This window comes from Taeniopygia guttata, chromosome Z (genome assembly GCF_048771995.1).
Source record: "Taeniopygia guttata chromosome Z, bTaeGut7.mat, whole genome shotgun sequence".
In the NCBI taxonomy this organism is placed as follows: domain Eukaryota; kingdom Metazoa; phylum Chordata; class Aves; order Passeriformes; family Estrildidae; genus Taeniopygia; species Taeniopygia guttata.
Window position 1 is genome coordinate 64,870,876 of NC_133063.1, and position 17,391 is coordinate 64,888,266.

A 17,391-nucleotide genomic window follows, 5' to 3' on the forward strand; every position below is an offset into this window, starting at 1 on the left:
GGAGATGTTGCTTCTTTCTGGTACCAAGTACCGGAACTCAGTCTCTCTCTTCTCAAGCACCAAAAATGTTAAAGTAGTAATGAAATGGGAAAAGGAATGCCTACATGAAAATGATGATCCTGCCTCTCCTGCCCTTGTGTCCAAGCTCTTTTGGAAGATGAAGGCTTATTCTCTCAGAGTTGTCTCATAGGTGTGCTGGTGCTTGTAGCGCGACTCGGTCCGCTCCGACTGAGTCGGGGACTTCGGGCACGCTACGACGGTAATAAAGAGAGTCTTCCACCAGGCGGGGTCTCTCAGGCGGCTTTATTCCGAGGGTTAACAGAGGGAAGGCGAGGAGGGCGAAGGGAAGCAACCACTCAGAGGGCGAGCCAGCTCTGAGAGCCCCGAACCAGGGCGGGGCAGGGTATATAACTGTAACAGGGAAGGAGGGTCAAGGGGTAGAGCATCCAACCGGGTGAGGGTATGAGGGTGGAGTCAACGGAGAGTGACATGGCAACGGCCAACCGGGATAGAGGGAAGGAGTGGTTTCGAGGGAGGAACCAATGGGGGTACAAAGAACTTAGAACTTTCCAGAACGAAGGGAAGGGGTACAAAATGATTGACATAAACTGGGGGAAGGGAGAACAGATAACAGACAACTTGGGAGGCGGGAAAACTACACATCTGTGGCCTCCCATGGCAATGCAGGGAGGTCACTAGCCACACCCCCTCCCACATCTCCCCCGTCTTTATTAACTAAATAAGCGGAACCGAAAGTCTTAACTAAATATTGTTTAAAAATGGCTAAAGCGATGAAAATAAGGAAAATAATAACTAAAATCCAGATAAGTCCTTTAACGATGGGGGCTGCCCATCCGGGGATGCCCCACTGCGAGAATGTCTTGTCTATAGGGTCAGCAGCCGATGGGTTCTCAGTCTTTAAGTCTTTTACTTGCTCTTTTATCTGTTGGATGTGGGCCTGGATGGATTTGCTTCTCGATGACAGATTGAAGCAGCACAGCCCGTCAAAGTCCTCGCAGCTGTGGCCATGGGCTAATAGGAGAAAGTCTATCGCAGCCCGATTTTGGAGGGTTGCATGCCTGGTGGTTTGCTCGTCCGCCAAAAGGTCTGAGAGGGCGGCCGACGTAGCGTTGGCATTCTTGTTTACCCAGCACTCCAGGTGAGAAAGCTCACCAAGGGCTTTTGCTGCTGCGTACCATGGAAGGAATATGGACGCAGCGATTCTCTTTGTCTTGCCCCAATTGTACAACTGTGAATCACAATTTGAGTCGAATTGGTCGTATGAACGTTTCTTGCGAGCCAATTGTTTTTCCTTCCTCCATTCTAAAATCTGGGTTTTATTCGGAGTGAGAGTCGCAAGCTTGCCAAGGCTACATGGTCCTCCCTGGAGCCGAGATGGAATGCCTGACCATACTCTGTCTCCACAGATAAGAAACATTCCCTTGGGCAACACCTTAGGACGTGTGGAAGAAACCGAAACTACCTGGCTGGTGTAATTGCACCAGGTTTGGCTATTATATTTTTTGCTTAAAGGTGTTACATCCTTTCTGTATGTATTCTTGGCCAAGTCAAGTCCATGCCAATTCTGACTTGGCCTTCTATAGTAAAATTTTACGCAGTATTCTGCGTGAGAGGACCCCAGCAGGTCCAATTCTTGGGGTTCCTCTTTACTGTTTGATAGAATTTTTGTCCACTCGTCCCAAGTGTCGACCGGGTTGGGTCTCTTACCCGTGGTTCGGAGTAGGTCGGAGTTGAAAACTGGCCAATCGTCGGCAACCAGGGGAACCCCCACCAGGCATGTGGACAAGGGGTTGTCCACACTGCCCATGGCCAAACATAGATTGTCCTGCTGCAAGGACTTGGCGAGCGTGACCCACACGTTCTCTTTCGGCTGCTGAACAATCCAGCCGTCCGCCGCTTGTAGCCACAGGATGACAAAGGCCACGGCGACGGCCAGCTGGGTGCAGTGGAGCGATTCCTGATGTTTCTCCCGGATTGGTGACTTGTGGGCAGCCATCCTTATTCTATTAACACAAGGGACAAACGTAAATAACAGAAAAGGTTTGGTTCCCTCCCCTCCCAGCTCCCCCTTTCGGGTTAAAAAGGAAATAATTTAGGGCACAGGGGTATAGGGAAGGCGGGTAAGGTAAGGGGGTAAGGGAAAGGTAACTGGAGGGGAAGGGGTATTTTGAAATGTCGAGTCCGGTGGGTGGTACAGTCTGGTGATGAGGACTCGGGACACCAAGTTGGGACGGCTCCCGGTCCTCTTCTTCTTTCGTCTTCTCCACGCGACTGCGTCATCCGGTGTCGTGGGAGACGCAGCCTGTGGGTTCTGTGGTGACGGTGGTCCTGCAGCTGGGGCATCTTCTAGGAATGGCTTCACGTATTTCCCCGGAATCCACTTTGGGCCATTAGCTGTCGAAACACAGGCATACCCTCTCCCCCAGGTTATTAAGGGAAAGGGCCCTGTGATGGCTCGGGATTCCGGGTCCCGGACAAGGACCGGTGGGCGCTCCTTCAAAAGTGCTCGAGTGGTATTCGTAAAGTGCCTGATGACGGGCGGGTCTGGCTCACGGTCAGTGCAATTTAAGAAATTCAGTACATAAAGTGCTTTACAAAGGCGCTCGACCGGAGTCATGGACAACGCCGCGTCATGTTGCTGATCGAGCAATCTTTTCAGTTCTTTGTGGGAGCGCTCCACTATGGCCTGCCCTGTGGGATTGTGAGGAATTCCGGTGGTATGTTTGATACCCCATTGCTGCAGAAACAGTTCGAATTGTTTCGAGGTGAGTCCCGGGCCGTTGTCGGTCTTAATTGCCTTCGGGACTCCCAGTGTCGCGAATGCCATGAATAAGTGTTTTTTCGCATCTTTCGTCTTTTCTCCAGTATGGAGAGAGGCGAAGATGGCACCTGAAAATGTGTCAACTGACACATGTATGTATTTGAGACGGCCAAAAGCATTGTAGTGTGTCACATCCATTTGCCACAGCTCCAAAGCTCCCAGTCCCCGGGGGTTAACCCCTGACGCCACTGGTGGAAGGGCGAGGGACTGACAGCTGGGGCAAGTGGCGAGGATGGCCTTGGCCTGTTCTTTCGAGATTTTGAATTGCCTGGCAAGGGCAGGAGCGTTTTGGTGAAAAAACGCATGGCTGAGCCTTGCCTGTGCAAAGATGTCTGGGACGGTATTAGTAATTGCATGTACAGAAGAAGAGGTGGTGGCGATAACCGCTGCTAAATGGTCCGCCCTCCGGTTACCCTCAGCGATGGCTCCTGGCAGGTCTGTGTGTGCCCGGACGTGCATTACGTGATAGGGTTGCTCGCGGTGGGAGATCAGCCAAATTAATTCCGTGAGCAACCCGAATAATTTCTTGTTTTGAATTTCTTTGAGCATGGCGTGTTCTGCCCGCTCTGCTATCCCGGCCACATACGCCGAATCAGTAACTAGATTGAAAGGCTGTTGGAATTTTTTGAATGCTCTCACGACCGCAGCAAGTTCTGCGATCTGGGGGGAACCCTCAACGATTTGGATGTCAGACTCCCACTTCTGACTCTCCGGGTCCTTCCAAGTGATCACTGATTTGTGGGATTTCCCCGACCCATCAGTGAACACTGTGAGAGCATCTTTAATTGGTGTTTTACTTTTGTAGGATTTTGGGGCCAAATAGAAGGTATCCTTAAACAATTTATGTTTAGGATAATGTATGGAGATTTGGCCGGGGTAGCTGTCCAGAGAAATTTGTAAATTTTCGTTGGTTTGCAGTAGTGACTCCAATTGTTCCAGATTTAAAGGGACATAAATGCACGCCGGATCGCACCCTGCGAGGGTCTGGAGGCGTTGCCTGCCTTTAATGATGAGTTTGGCCATCAATTCAGCGGGTGTGGAGATGGTCTTTGGGGGCTGGTGCGGAAGGAACAGCCACTCGATGATAAGGAGTGGGTCCTTACGCCCAGCATCCCACTGAAACAGCAACCCATGGAAGTTTGGGCACTTACCCAAGATGGCAAGGGTAATGGGAAGGACCCGGTCCACACGGTGCGCCTGGCGGGATCTGATGGCCTCCGCAACTCTCTCCAGGGCTCCCTTCGCGGCAGGTGTCAGCTCGCGTGGAGAAGCCAGGTCGCCGTCTCCTCGCAGGAGTTCGAAGAGGGGCGCCAGCTCCTCCGTGGTGAGTCCCAGGAGAGGTCGGATCCATGTGATGGTGCCGCAGATCTGCTGCAGATCCCGCAGGGTCCGTGGGTCGTCTTTGATGGTCACCGACTGGGGCGCGACGGTCCTTCCAGTGATGGTGATGCCCAAGTACTTCCATGGGGCGGAGAGCTGGATCTTTTCCTCCGCAATCTGAAAACCCGCATCCTTGATGGCTTTTATTGTCTTATTAAGTGCTGCGCGGAGATAGGTGGTCGTCTCCGCGCAGACAAGGACGTCGTCCATGTAATGTAGAATGATGGCTTCAGGGAAAAGCCGGCGGATTGGCGAAAGAACCTGTGCTACAAAGGTTTGGCAGAGCACTGGAGAATTTTTCATTCCCTGGGGCAAGGTGGTCCATTGATACCTTTTATAAGGTTCCGCCCGATTAATTGATGGGACGGAAAAGGCGAACCTGGGGGCATCTCCAGGATACAGGGGGATGTTAAAAAAGCAGTCCTTGATATCAATGACTGCGAGCTGCCAATCCCGGGGAAGCATGGAGGGTGAGGGAAGCCCAGGCTGGAGGGGGCCCATGTCTTCAATGACATCATTTACCCTGCGGAGGTCCTGGAGCAGGCGCCACTTGTCTTTGCCAGGTTTTTTAATCACAAAGACAGGGGTGTTCCAAGGGCTGGTGGAGGGTATTAAATGCCCAAGGCGCACCTGCTCCTCAACAAGTTCGTTGAGCGCCTTTAGTTTTTCCTCCACAAGGGGCCACTGATCCACCCACACCGGAACATCGGTCTTCCAATTCAACGGTGGGGAGGTGCGCTCCGCAGTGGCCCACACTAAAAATCCCACGCAGGGCTAGGGATGTCAAGGCGGGCACCCCACTGGGACAATACGTCCCTGCCTAACAGCATGATGTTGGAAGAAACCACAAATGGTCGAATTGTGGCTATTTGTCCCTCTGGTCCCTCCACACTTACCAAGCGTCGACTGCGCATGGAGTTGACAGCTCCACCCACTCCGGAGATTGTGCCACAAGGGGGCACTAACTCCCAGTCGCGGGGCCACTTTGCCCTGGGAATGATGGTGACATCCGCCCCAGTGTCTGCCATTAGGTCCATCGCCACCGACTTTCCCTGTAACGAAAGCACAGTTCGGATTATAGGTCTTTCTTTAGTTACATTTTGAGTCAGAAACACATGAATGTCCTGTTCAGAGTTCCGTTCAGAGAGGTCGTTTGAGTCCAGCAGATAGAGCAGGGCGAAGGGGAGTCCTCTGCCCAAGGTGTAGGGGGGCTCATGGCAGGTGACCGAGACCGTTACCTCGGACCCCGGCGGGACACACACCACTTCAGGGATGATGGAGATCCTGTCGGGTGTGTGCCTTGCGTCTCCGACGATGAGGACGGTCGCCTCGCTCTGGCAGTGAGGGGGCTCCAGGAACCCCGCGGGGACTCTCACCAGGTCCTCATCCTGGAAGGTGACAGTCATGGAGCTCTTGAGGACCCGGCGGCGGCCAGGATCTAAGTTGGCCGTTCTTCGGAGGAGGCGAAGTCCGTCGTCGGTGCTCCGCCAATCCTCCAAAACTGTCCCCTGGGCCATTGGTCCTCCCGGATAGTAGGGAGGCTCGGGCGCTGAGAAGGGCCATTTGTTGTCCTCACGCGGCCCCTCCTCGCGCTCCGCGGCCCGTTTCCCGCCGGCTGGTATGACGGGAAAGAGTTCCTGGGTGGGGGTCTTGGGGAAGGCATATACGGGTTGTAAAACTGCTCCGGGGGCCAGTGTGGACAGTTCGCTTGTATGTGGCCCATCTGGCCACACCCGAAGCAGCGCACAGTGTTCATATTTAACATTGCCTCCCCCACCCCTTTACTCACTGCCATTGCGACCGTTACCTCGGTAGATGTTGCTTTGACGCATGCCTCCACCATCTGGGAGATGGTGGGCTCGGGGTCCTGCGGTAACGCCCTCAAGATCTTCTTGGTCTCCGCAGAGGCGTTGGTCACTGCCATCTTTCGGAGGAGCTCTTCCCTCGCCGCAGGGTGTTCTATCTGCTTCTCTATGGCCTCTCTGAGGCGGTCGACAAATTTGATGAAGGACTCGTCCGGTCCTTGGAGAATGGTGGAAAAACTTTGGGAGGGAGTTCTGCCGTCCGGTATTTTCAGTAGCGCGGCACGGCCAGCCTCTCTGATGTCATCGAGGAGCGCAATTGGTAGTTGGATTTGGTCCTCTGGCTGGCCGAACTCTCCATCTCCCGCAACAGCCTCCATTACCTCATCACCCGTGCCCAGGGTCGCTGCTAGGTTGTGCTTTATAATGAGAGGTTTCAGCAGCTTTTTCCACTGAACCTCCCAAAGCAGCAGTTCCGTGGGGGACAACAGGGATTTGGCAATGTACTTGATATCATGCTGTACCAGTGTCCGTCCGGAAAAAGTAAGGTCCAGTACATTTTTAAAGAATGGCGACTCGCGGCCATAGTCCTTTGCTGCTTTCCTCAGCTCCTTCACCTCAGCGTATGGCACTTGCTCCCACCGGGGCCGTTTTCCCCTCTCCCTTATCACCGGTGCCGCAAAAGGCCCAAGGTCACGGGCGAGGTCTAAGTCCCCGTCCTCGATGGCCGCTGCCCGTATCTTAGCCCACCCGCCTCCCGACCTAGGTGTGGGCCGGGGGCTGTCCCTGTCCTCATCCTCTTCGGAGGATGAGGCAGGACGGGTGAGGGCCTTGAACCTCTCCCTGACCGTTGGGCTCCGGTGGCGTGGAGCCCCGCAGGCCAAGATGGCCTGCTTCCGGCCAGGCCTACTTCCGGTTCCGGTAGCGTGGGAACCGGAAGTGGCTGGAGAGGGGGAGGCGGGACTAGGCCCACCTCCCGGGGCGGGGCCTTCCGGCAGGGAGTTCCCACCCACAGGGGCGTGGCCTTCCTGTAGGCCGGTCCCTCCCACCGGGGGCCCACCCAGGGGCGCGGTCAAGGGGACGGAAGGGGCGGGTCCCGACGATGACACCATCGACGCATCTGATGGGGCGGGACCCGACGCAGGGGCGGCACTCGACGTAGGAGGGGTCAATGGGGAAATGGCGGGAACCCGAGGGGGGTAGGGAGGAGCTGGGACGCCATTTTGTGGCGCCTCTGATGCCAGCTCGGCCATGCGGCCGGCGCCATTTTGTGCTGTATGCTGGCACAGATTAGGAATTGAACAGCAAGGTTTTAAACTGGGGACAGGGGTCTGAGGGTCTTGGGACGAGGAAAGGGTCGAACTGGGGTGGCCAGTCCCAGGTCGAAAAGAGGACAGGATGGGACGGGGAGCAGCAGGGAGACGGTGGCAACCCTGTGCCGGACTTTGGCAGGGTCTGCTGCCCGACCCACCCTTAGGGGAAAAAGGGTTAGGAGTGGGGGGGACGGAATGAGGGTTAGGGAAACTGGGGGCCCAACTCTCCCGTTTTGATTTAAATAACGTAAAAATAGAATGAAATAAAGGAAAGAAACGTCCCACTTTAAAATTTCCCTTAACTTGTAAATCGTATAATAAACGCCCGACTTTTCCCCAAAACTGAACCGAATTAAAATCTTCCTGCGCAGTGTCAGGAAGGTGGTCAAAAATTAAGTTAATTAAGGCTTTTAAATCCCTTTTGTTAAAAGAAATATTTCCCAGAACGAGGGAGGACTTAACATGGGAATAAAAATCCCGCCGAGCCGGAGACATACGGTTTCCCATTATGTCAATAGGGCTAAAAAATTCCCCAAGGAGGCAAAGGAAAACAGAAAAGAAAAGAGACGGGGTCAGGTGCCAGACGGGGCACGAAAAACTCACCACAAAGGACGCCCGTCGAAAAGAAGATGGCCTCAAAGGGGGGTGGAAGCGCTGCAGGTCCGGAGTGCGAGGGAGCTTCACCGAAGCTGCTGTTCCTGCTCCTCCGGGTGTCTGCAGCCCACGAGGCGAGGGGTCTTCAGAAAACGAAGCACCGTCGTCCGTGGAACCACGTCCGAACGGCGCTTGATTTCCTCGGGCAGCCGGCTCACGGAGTCGAAGCTGTCGAGGAGACGCTCTCCGCTTGACTCCGTGCAGGGGTCAGCGTGTTCGGGCGCCAGTTGTAGCGCGACTCGGTCCGCTCCGACTGAGTCGGGGACTTCGGGCACGCTACGATGGTAATAAAGAGAGTCTTCCACCAGGCGGGGTCTCTCAGGCGGCTTTATTCCGAGGGTTAACAGAGGGAAGGCGAGGAGGGCGAAGGGAAGCAACCACTCAGAGGGCGAGCCAGCTCTGAGAGCCCCGAACCAGGGCGGGGCAGGGTATATAACTGTAACAGGGAAGGAGGGTCAAGGGGTAGAGCATCCAACCGGGTGAGGGTATGAGGGTGGAGTCAACGGAGAGTGACATGGCAACGGCCAACCGGGATAGAGGGAAGGAGTGGTTTCGAGGGAGGAACCAATGGGGGTACAAAGAACTTAGAACTTTCCAGAACGAAGGGAAGGGGTACAAAATGATTGACATAAACTGGGGGAAGGGAGAACAGATAACAGACAACTTGGGAGGCGGGAAAACTACACATCTGTGGCCTCCCATGGCAATGCAGGGAGGTCACTAGCCACACCCCCTCCCACAGGTGCTTCCACAACACACCGTGCTGGGATAACTGGAGTGAAATGGGGAAAGAACTGTGCTAGATGATTTGCTTTTGATCTGCACATTACATCTGTTACCATGTAGCATAACACAGGGTTTATTACATTGTATAATGCCTCTCTTACTCCACATTGATCTCATTTTACACCCTACTCAATTTACTCCAGGATTTTACTTCCTAGGTTATACCATATCCTACTTTTTCTCCAATGCACCCTACAGGATTTTACAGTCCTTCTTTTTCTCTTCACAACAGATTCAGAGTAAGACCGTGGCACAGTGTGTGGAGTACTACTATTCCTGGAAAAAAGAGCGTAGGGTTGCCAGCGCTCTTGCTCAGGTGAGCGGGAAGGAGATGGAGACATGCCAGGAAGGTCAAGAAAGTGGGAGAAGGGGACAAAACCCGCTGGTGAGCCATGCGAGACGCTCCTTTGCCAGGATCACATTGTCCCATGCACTGGGGAAGGTGCAGCAGATGCTGCCCCCGCGTTTCATTGTGCTGCTGCCCTGAAATCCCAGAGCATAACTTTGACCCAACAAAGCAGCACCATCACCAAAATGGGCTTTGACTCTCTCTAGATTGCTTTCTCAAGGGCTGGCACCCTCGCTGATTCCAATCAGATCCTTAATTCCCCACTGCTTGCTAACATCAGTCATCTGGGCTGCATTCATGGAGGTGCTGCAGATTTTCAGGGATCTTTTATAGCACCCCAGCATACTCCCCAAGGAGGAGTTGCTGATGCTGTGGCTCCGTTAAAACTTTCCTTACCGGCAAACAGCTATATGGTTCAGAGAAAGAGAGAGAGAAAGAGATTCTTTTGGGTAGTAGAAAATTGGTAACCATGTGCCTTCACTAATTTGACTGAATTTATTTTGACCCATTCCCTAGACATTTGTGGAGGAAAACTAGAGAGAGATAAACAGATGTTAGGCAGAGAGGTATAAATAAGAAATGTCAATAGAACTAGAGATACCCATGTCTTTATGCCACCCCTTTGGGCTGTAGAAAAGAGGAATATTTTCCTGCAAGCGCTGAATTGGCAGCCTGCTGCCAAATCCAGCCATTTTCTCAGCTCTTCAGGGTTTGGAGGAATTTGCTTAGGCCGATAGAGTTTTCTGCTGGACGCTCTGATTGACAGCTCTCTGAGAGGCAGGAAACATTGATAAGGACTCTTTGATTTGCAGACTGTGGACAAAGCAAAGAGGAGCAAAAGCCCTCCCAGAAAGGAGGACGGGGAGCCAGGGAAGAGAAGCCGCAAGAGGGCTCGCAGCGCCGAGTGTCCCTGCTGCCAGCCGCAGCAGCCACCCCATTCGGCCAGAGGCCCCTTTCCCTGCGGGCAGTGCAAACGGTACGCAAGTTCCTCCTCTTCCTGCTCCAAGCTGCGCCTTTGGACTAAAAGAGCCTGACCGCTTTCAAAGGCACCACTGGGGAAGCTAAGGGCACTTGGAGGATCACCCCTCGCAGCCGTGCTCAAACCCACTTTAAACCCAAACAGCTTAGTTAAAACCCAGCATTCAGAATGAAACCCTGCCCTGCCCCAACAAGACACAATTCCTTCAAGTGGGAGTCGATGCATCAAAGCTTGGATTGATGGGGCTGATCCAATTAAAACTAGGATGAAGGCAAAGGAGGGAGAAATTTGAAGGAACTCTAGACAAGAAAGATCAGACTCATGGTGCTGATCCATTTGCAAATGTGTCACAGCCTGGAAAGACAGAAATGCATAGAAAAACGGAGACCTCGGCGCTCGTTTAATGGGGTGTCTTAAATTAACAATGCATGGTTTTTCTCCTCTCTTCCAGGGTGTTTGAAACCATAAAGGAAAGGAACAACCACAGGAGAAGGCATCGCCCACGGAAGGAAGCAGAGCCTCTCCCCAAGAAGAAAAGAGCAAATGAGGCCTGCAGCTGTCCAGGGCTAGCAAGAGTTAGCGGTCAAGAGGACTAGATAGCAATAAGATTGTTTGTTAAGTTTCTAGGGTTGTTTATTCTTCTACTTAGTTTACTAGATAGGAATCTCTCCATTTATTAGTTAAGATGCATTAGTATTATTAACGATGTATTAGTATTATTAGATTTACCAGTAAGTGCAAGAGGTTTGGTGTTCGCTATCTTTTGCCCTTTTGTCTTTGTTGAGACACAATCTGTCTTTATCATTAAACCAAAGTTTGCTCCATGACCTCTTTTTGTCTGCATGAAATCACTCAAGCAATGTTCGTTCCATTTGCTCGGTGTTGCAAACAGGGCATTTTCCCTGAGAGAAGAATCTGGGCACTTGGATGTCCCCCACAGGCCCAGCCCCTTGCTCAGCTGGCGGACTTACAAAGATCTGTCTCCGTTACTGCCACTGAAAGAAGGGTGGGGTTTCATCCTTTGATTCCTAAAAATCTCGGCTGCGAGTGCAAAGGGAGGCTTTGCTTAACGCAGTGGATTGGACCTAAAGGAGTGGTCCTGTCTCACTCTACTTGGAGGGATAAAAGCAGCGGGTTTAGTCCTTTCTGTTGCCCAGCAACAAAAACAACTTTGTTTCATTTCGGGGGACAGATGGACTTGACCACCTTCAAGGACTTTCCTAACCTCTCTGATTCTATAACATTCATATCCACATGCACAACTAAGTCATCAGGAGTTCAGTTTCAGTTTCTCTTTAAAGGACCAGTCTCCCGCTCTGGGCTTCACCAATCTCCTTAGCTAAAGCAGAGCGGGAGTGAACAGGATCCTCTCACTTCTAACAGCTTTGGTATTTGCAGCAAAGAAGAATCAAGCTCACTCCTTTATCCAGCTCAGCAAAGGGCACTGCCGGGCAAGGTTCTGGTAGCAGGGGCTGGGGAGGATGGACAGGGGCTGAGGGAGGGGGAATTGCCAGGCTGGTTCTGGGAAGCTGACCAAAGCTTGCCCTCGTCTGATGGAGGCCGTGGCAGCTGGTGGGATTTGGAGCCTACAAAGTACCTGCATTGCAGTGGGCCTTGTTACAGCTGCCCCCTCAGTTTGCTGCTGTGTGTGTAACACGCAGGCTGGGAAGGAAGCAAGATTGGCTCCTGCTTAACGTTAGGCAGGAAAGCACTAGAACCGGCTGGGTTTTGTCGTAGCTGGGACCTAAGCATTCAAACAAACACCAAGGCCCTTAGTGTGGAAAAGTAGTTCTGTTCGTGTTAGTGTTTTAGAGGAATGCCAGAGTTTTGAGATGAACATCTAGCTTCTTCAAGGCAGCTGGAAGATAGACATAGAAATCCTTCATTAATGTTCGCTGCAGAAATGCTGGTGGGTTGTCCCTGTGTCTGTGTGTGTCTCCATGAGTTCCCCAGAGACACATCCTGTTTCTCCGAGTTTCAAGGAAGGAGTGTTGAGCTAGGAGAGCAGCTCGGTAGCCCAAAGGAGAGAAAACGTCCAGTGACATTCTTGGGCAGCAGGCAATTGAGAAAGCAGGCAGGATGAATGCCTCCACTTGGAGAGAAAGCTTTGGAGTTGGTTCTCCACTGAGCTGGTTCAGAGAAGTTCTTCTCTTCTCTGAACCGGCAGCCTCTTGCTCCTCCCAGAGCCGGAGGAGAGCCTTCTGGTTCAGAGGCAGCAGGACTCCTTCTGGTTCTCCAGTGCAGGCAGCGTGGTACGGGCCCTTGGACAGAGCCAGGCTCCTGCGCATGTCCAGCTGGAGGCACCTGACAGAGAAGCAGGGAGAAGACCCAGAGCTGTCCCTGCTCTGCTTTTCCCCGCCCAGAGGACTGATGAGAAATGCCCCAGTGGGAAGGTCCTCAGAGCAAACTTGCACCAGAAGAAGTAAGAGAGGCAAAGGTGGCCCATCCCCCTTTCTGTCCCCTGGGTCCCCTGGGGTTCTGCATGGAATGTTGGGCTGTGCCCGTAGCAACTGTCGTTGTCTCCTGCTCCTGTGGCCGTTGGTGGAACACTGGTGGAGCAGTGGTGGAGCAGCAGCTGCAGGATCTGCTCCGGGGCTGTCCCTGACCAGCCCCCTTCTGGCCTCAGCACCAGATCTGGCCTCTGCATAGACATCCTCATCTCCTTGTCTGCTGCCAGGCATCCCCACAGCACTTTGGGAATGTCCAAGGTAAGAAAATCCCCGTTTGCCTTCAAAGCACTAACAGAATGGCAGCACGATCCAGTTGGCTGTCCCACCAACCACGACAGACATGCTCTGTGCTCACTTTCCCCAGACAAGGTTACACACGAAAGCGGGGCCCAGCTTCTGTAGGAATAATGCTGCCTCCAGTGAAAATACAGACCTTCCCATAGAGGACGTAGAGAGCTGTCACCATGCACTTGCAGATTCTCATCCACTGATGGCCTGAGGAAAAGTCATTGGTGCCCATTAAAGTCCTAAACCTATGTTGTGGTCACCCCAGAATATTAGTGAGGAAGTCAGGGGTTCAGTGTCAACAAATCCTGTTACTCTGCTCACAGATCCTCCAAAGCTTTAAAAGCCAGACTGATGGAAACTCCCCCCTGAGATCCCTCCCATTCAGGACACGGAAGCAGTTCACTGGGCTTGCCCTCCAGTACTGGCTTTCACCTACAAAAATGATCTGCTTTCAGCGAGTCTTATATACTTACATACTTCCATCATATACAGAAGCAGTATCATTTAATATGTTTATATTTTTTTCCCTCTGCTTCCATTGGATATCTTTTCCATGGAGATATTGCTATAGATTTGTCCATGTTTTCCAATGCCAGTAGGTCTGGTTCTGCCTCGCGGTCAGAGGCAGCCATGGAATGCCATCTGGAGAGGTCCTTCTCAAGAACACAATGACAGTATCACAGAGTTTTCTGGGTTGGAAGGGACTCACTAAGGTCATTGAGCCCGGCTCCTGGGCCTGACCAGGATGGCCTCGAGAATCACACCCTGTGCCCAAGAGCAGCATCCAAACTCTTTTTGAGCTCTCTCAGCCTTGGTGCTGTGACCCCTTCCCTGGGGAGGCTGTCCCAGTGGCCAACCATCCTCTGGCTGAGGAACCTTTTCCTTATTTCCACTGGCACATCTTCCATGCCATTCTCCTGGGTCCTCTCACTGGCGCCAAGACGGAAGGGAGTAGTGCGTGGCCTTCTGATTCTCCTCTCGGGGAAGCTGCAGACCACTGGAGGGTCCTGCCTCGGAAATTCCAAGTGCAAAAGGCAGCAATTCCACCAAACTGAGGGGAGATGGGACAGAGGAGCTTGTGGTTTGCAATGATGAGGGGGAGAAGGAAGGCTAGCGACACATCTTGGCAGAGTGGCTTTTATCTGGAGCATTGTTTTGCTCTCTTTCAGGTGAAAAGGAGAGGCACAAGGAAAAGGAAAGCAAGAGCCAACATTGAGCCGTGAGTTTTGGCACAGGGGTTAAAGGACAGCAAACTTGAGGAATGGCGAGGAGCAGAACTGCTATTTCAGAGTCAGGCTGGGATTGGTTGAAGCCTGTGGTTCCACGGCAGGTGTCTCTTGGCCATTTGCCTTTCTTATGACCACCTCCTTCTTCCTTTAGGCACATCAATGTTGGCAGTGACTTTCAGGCTGAGCTCCCTGAGCTGCAGACCAGACCGCCAAGTGAAGATGAAGAGCCTGCAACCCTGGTCTGGAAGCCCTGGGGGGAAGATGACTCTGACATGCAAAAACCAGACAGAGGTAGCTGTCAAGCTCTTTTTCCGCCCCTGAGATACTTGGGGGTGTGCAGGCTCTGCTTCTCTCCTTGTCTCGCCCATCTTCCCACGTGGGAGTCTAAGAGGCAAGGAGGATGCTTTTGCAGCAAAACAGGAAAAAGAACAGCCTTCCTGCTCCCCAAATTGGTCAGAGGCATTAGCCACTGGAAGAGGGGAGATTGGCCCCCACTTCTTATGACAGAAGCTGCTGTGAAGGCAGAGCCAGCATGTCTTGGGCCCCCGGTTCAGCTGCCCCTTTCTTTGCTCTCCTTTTCATGCTCTCCAGCCTGCACTTTCACGCTATTGTGCTTTCCTTCTGCCTTGTATGGCAACCGTTCCCTTTCCTCAGCTCAAGCCTGACTTGCGGTGGGTTTTTGTTGTGCTTGCAGTGAGAGAACTGTTGGACATGGCCAGCTCCCGTGGCCTTCCCAGGGCAGCAGCTAAGCTGGAGCTCGCCCTGCACTGCCTGCACCAGGCACGCGGCAGCGTTCCGGTAAGAAGCGGCTGTTTGGCTGCAGAGAAGAGTGGACAGGGAATTAAAATGGCCCGGGCACTGGGAGAGCCTTTCCTGGCTGCTCTTTGAAGAAGGGAGTTGACAAGAGGCAGAGCACTTTTGCTGCCTGCCGTGTCTCCTCCAGCTGCATCAGGGGTGATTCCAAATGGCTCGAGCAGGGAGAATGTCTCTCCTGGAGGCACCGGCGCAGGGTCCCGCAGCCTCCTCCCTTGTAAATCTCCTGCAGATCTGTGTTCTCTAAGACATTTTGAGGTGTATAGAGGGGAAATTCCAAGAAGCCTCCATGAGCTGGGGCAATTCTGGGCACAGGAGGAGCATAAACCAAAATTGGGTTGGTCAGCAAAATGCCACTCCTGGGGACCGGGATCAAAGGCATGGGCAGCAAAAATGAGGGACTAGGAGCAAGCCACAATGTTGGACCCCTATGAGATGCCAGAAACTCTGAAGAGGCAAAGTAGCTGAAAGGCAGCATTTCTATTTTTCTGGCTCTTTTTTTGTTGTGGGGCAGCTAAAGTCTTTTTCCCTTTGATCTTGCAGGAGGCTCTGGAGATGCTGCTCTCGGGGGGGCCTCCAACACCTCAAGGCCATCCCTTGGCTGATTATCACTACGCAGGTAAGCAAAGCAGAACTTGTTCCTTCACTGACAGATGCTGCCATGCCCTGAATTGCCCTGTCAAGCATTTCTGCTCAAACAAGTAACACCAGCACATGGTCTCATCTTCTCTGGGGGCAGGGAAAGCACCAGCATCTACTCCTTCAGCTTGTTGTCCATGACTTTTTCCCTGGGCAATGCCTGCTCTTGTCTTCATTGCCTTCTGAGGGAGCGGACATGTACACACGAGACGGATGGATGGCGCCGCTTTTGTTTCGGCAGCCAATGGGATCTACTTCAAGCGGAGAGAGGGATCAATTTACCTGCTGCTTTTTATTGCCAGGCTCGGACAGATGGACACCTGAAGAGCAGGAGTCCTTCCAAAAGGCTTTCCACACCTATGGCAAGGATTTTCAACTCATCCAGAAGCAGGTAAAGCCATAGGACATTCTTTCTACTTGAGAAGATCATCAAAAGGAGATGTTGCTTCTTTCTGGTACCAAGTACCGGAACTCAGTCTCTCTCTTCTCAAGCACCAAAAATGTTAAAGTAGTAATGAAATGGGAAAAGGAATGCCTACATGAAAATGATGATCCTGCCTCTCCTGCCCTTGTGTCCAAGCTCTTTTGGAAGATGAAGGCTTATTCTCTCAGAGTTGTCTCATAGGTGTGCTGGTGCTTCCACAACACACCGTGCTGGGATAACTGGAGTGAAATGGGGAAAGAACTGTGCTAGATGATTTGCTTTTGATCTGCACATTACATCTGTTACCATGTAGCATAACACAGGGTTTATTACATTGTATAATGCCTCTCTTACTCCACATTGATCTCATTTTACACCCTACTCAATTTACTCCAGGATTTTACTTCCTAGGTTATACCATATCCTACTTTTTCTCCAATGCACCCTACAGGATTTTACAGTCCTTCTTTTTCTCTTCACAACAGATTCAGAGTAAGACCGTGGCACAGTGTGTGGAGTACTACTATTCCTGGAAAAAAGAGCGTAGGGTTGCCAGCGCTCTTGCTCAGGTGAGCGGGAAGGAGATGGAGACATGCCAGGAAGGTCAAGAAAGTGGGAGAAGGGGACAAAACCCGCTGGTGAGCCATGCGAGACGCTCCTTTGCCAGGATCACATTGTCCCATGCACTGGGGAAGGTGCAGCAGATGCTGCCCCCGCGTTTCATTGTGCTGCTGCCCTGAAATCCTGGAGCATAACTTTGACCCAACAAAGCAGCACCATCACTAAAATGGGCTTTGACTCTCTCTAGATTTGACTCTCTCTCAAGGGCTGGCACCCTCGCTGATTCCAATCAGATCCTTAATTCCCCACTGCTTGCTAACATCAGTCATCTGGGCTGCATTCATGGAGGTGCTGCAGATTTTCAGGGATCTTTTATAGCACCCCAGCATACTCCCCAAGGAGGAGTTGCTGATGCTGTGGCTCCATTAAAACTTTCCTTACCGGCAAACAGCTATATGGTTCAGAGAAAGAGAGAGAGAAAGAGATTCTTTTGGGTAGTAGAAAATTGGTAACCATGTGCCTTCACTAATTTGACTGAATTTATTTTGACCCATTCCCTAGACATTTGTGGAGGAAAACTAGAGATAAACAGATGTTAGGCAGAGAGGTATAAATAAGAAATGTCAATAGAACTAGAGATACCCATGTCTTTATGCCACCCCTTTGGGCTGTAGAAAAGAGGAATATTTTCCTGCAAGCGCTGAATTGGCAGCCTGCTGCCAAATCCAGCCATTTTCTCAGCTCTTCAGGGTTTGGAGGAATTTGCTTAGGCCAATAGAGTTTTCTGCTGGACGCTCTGATTGACAGCTCTCTGAGAGGCAGGAAACATTGATAAGGACTCTTTGATTTGCAGACTGTGGACAAAGCAAAGAGGAGCAAAAG

The 17,391-nt window shown here is 52.1% G+C and overlaps 1 protein-coding gene across 2 annotated transcripts in view; it reads right to left on the reverse strand.

Moving 5' to 3' along the window:
• Positions 1–288: 288 nt before the first annotated feature.
• Positions 289–17,391, reverse strand: part of LOC115491104 (uncharacterized) — a 105,020-nt gene continuing 87,917 nt past the window's right edge. For both annotated transcript variants that reach the window (XM_072922673.1, XM_041711289.2), the window contains 2 exons: positions 7,941–8,267; positions 289–2,024 (listed from right to left, as the gene is read on the reverse strand). In XM_072922673.1, the coding sequence (XP_072778774.1) occupies positions 656–2,017 (1,362 nt within the window). In that variant the 5' untranslated portion in view covers positions 2,018–2,024; positions 7,941–8,267 and the 3' untranslated portion in view covers positions 289–655. The remainder of the gene's footprint in view (positions 2,025–7,940; positions 8,268–17,391) is intronic.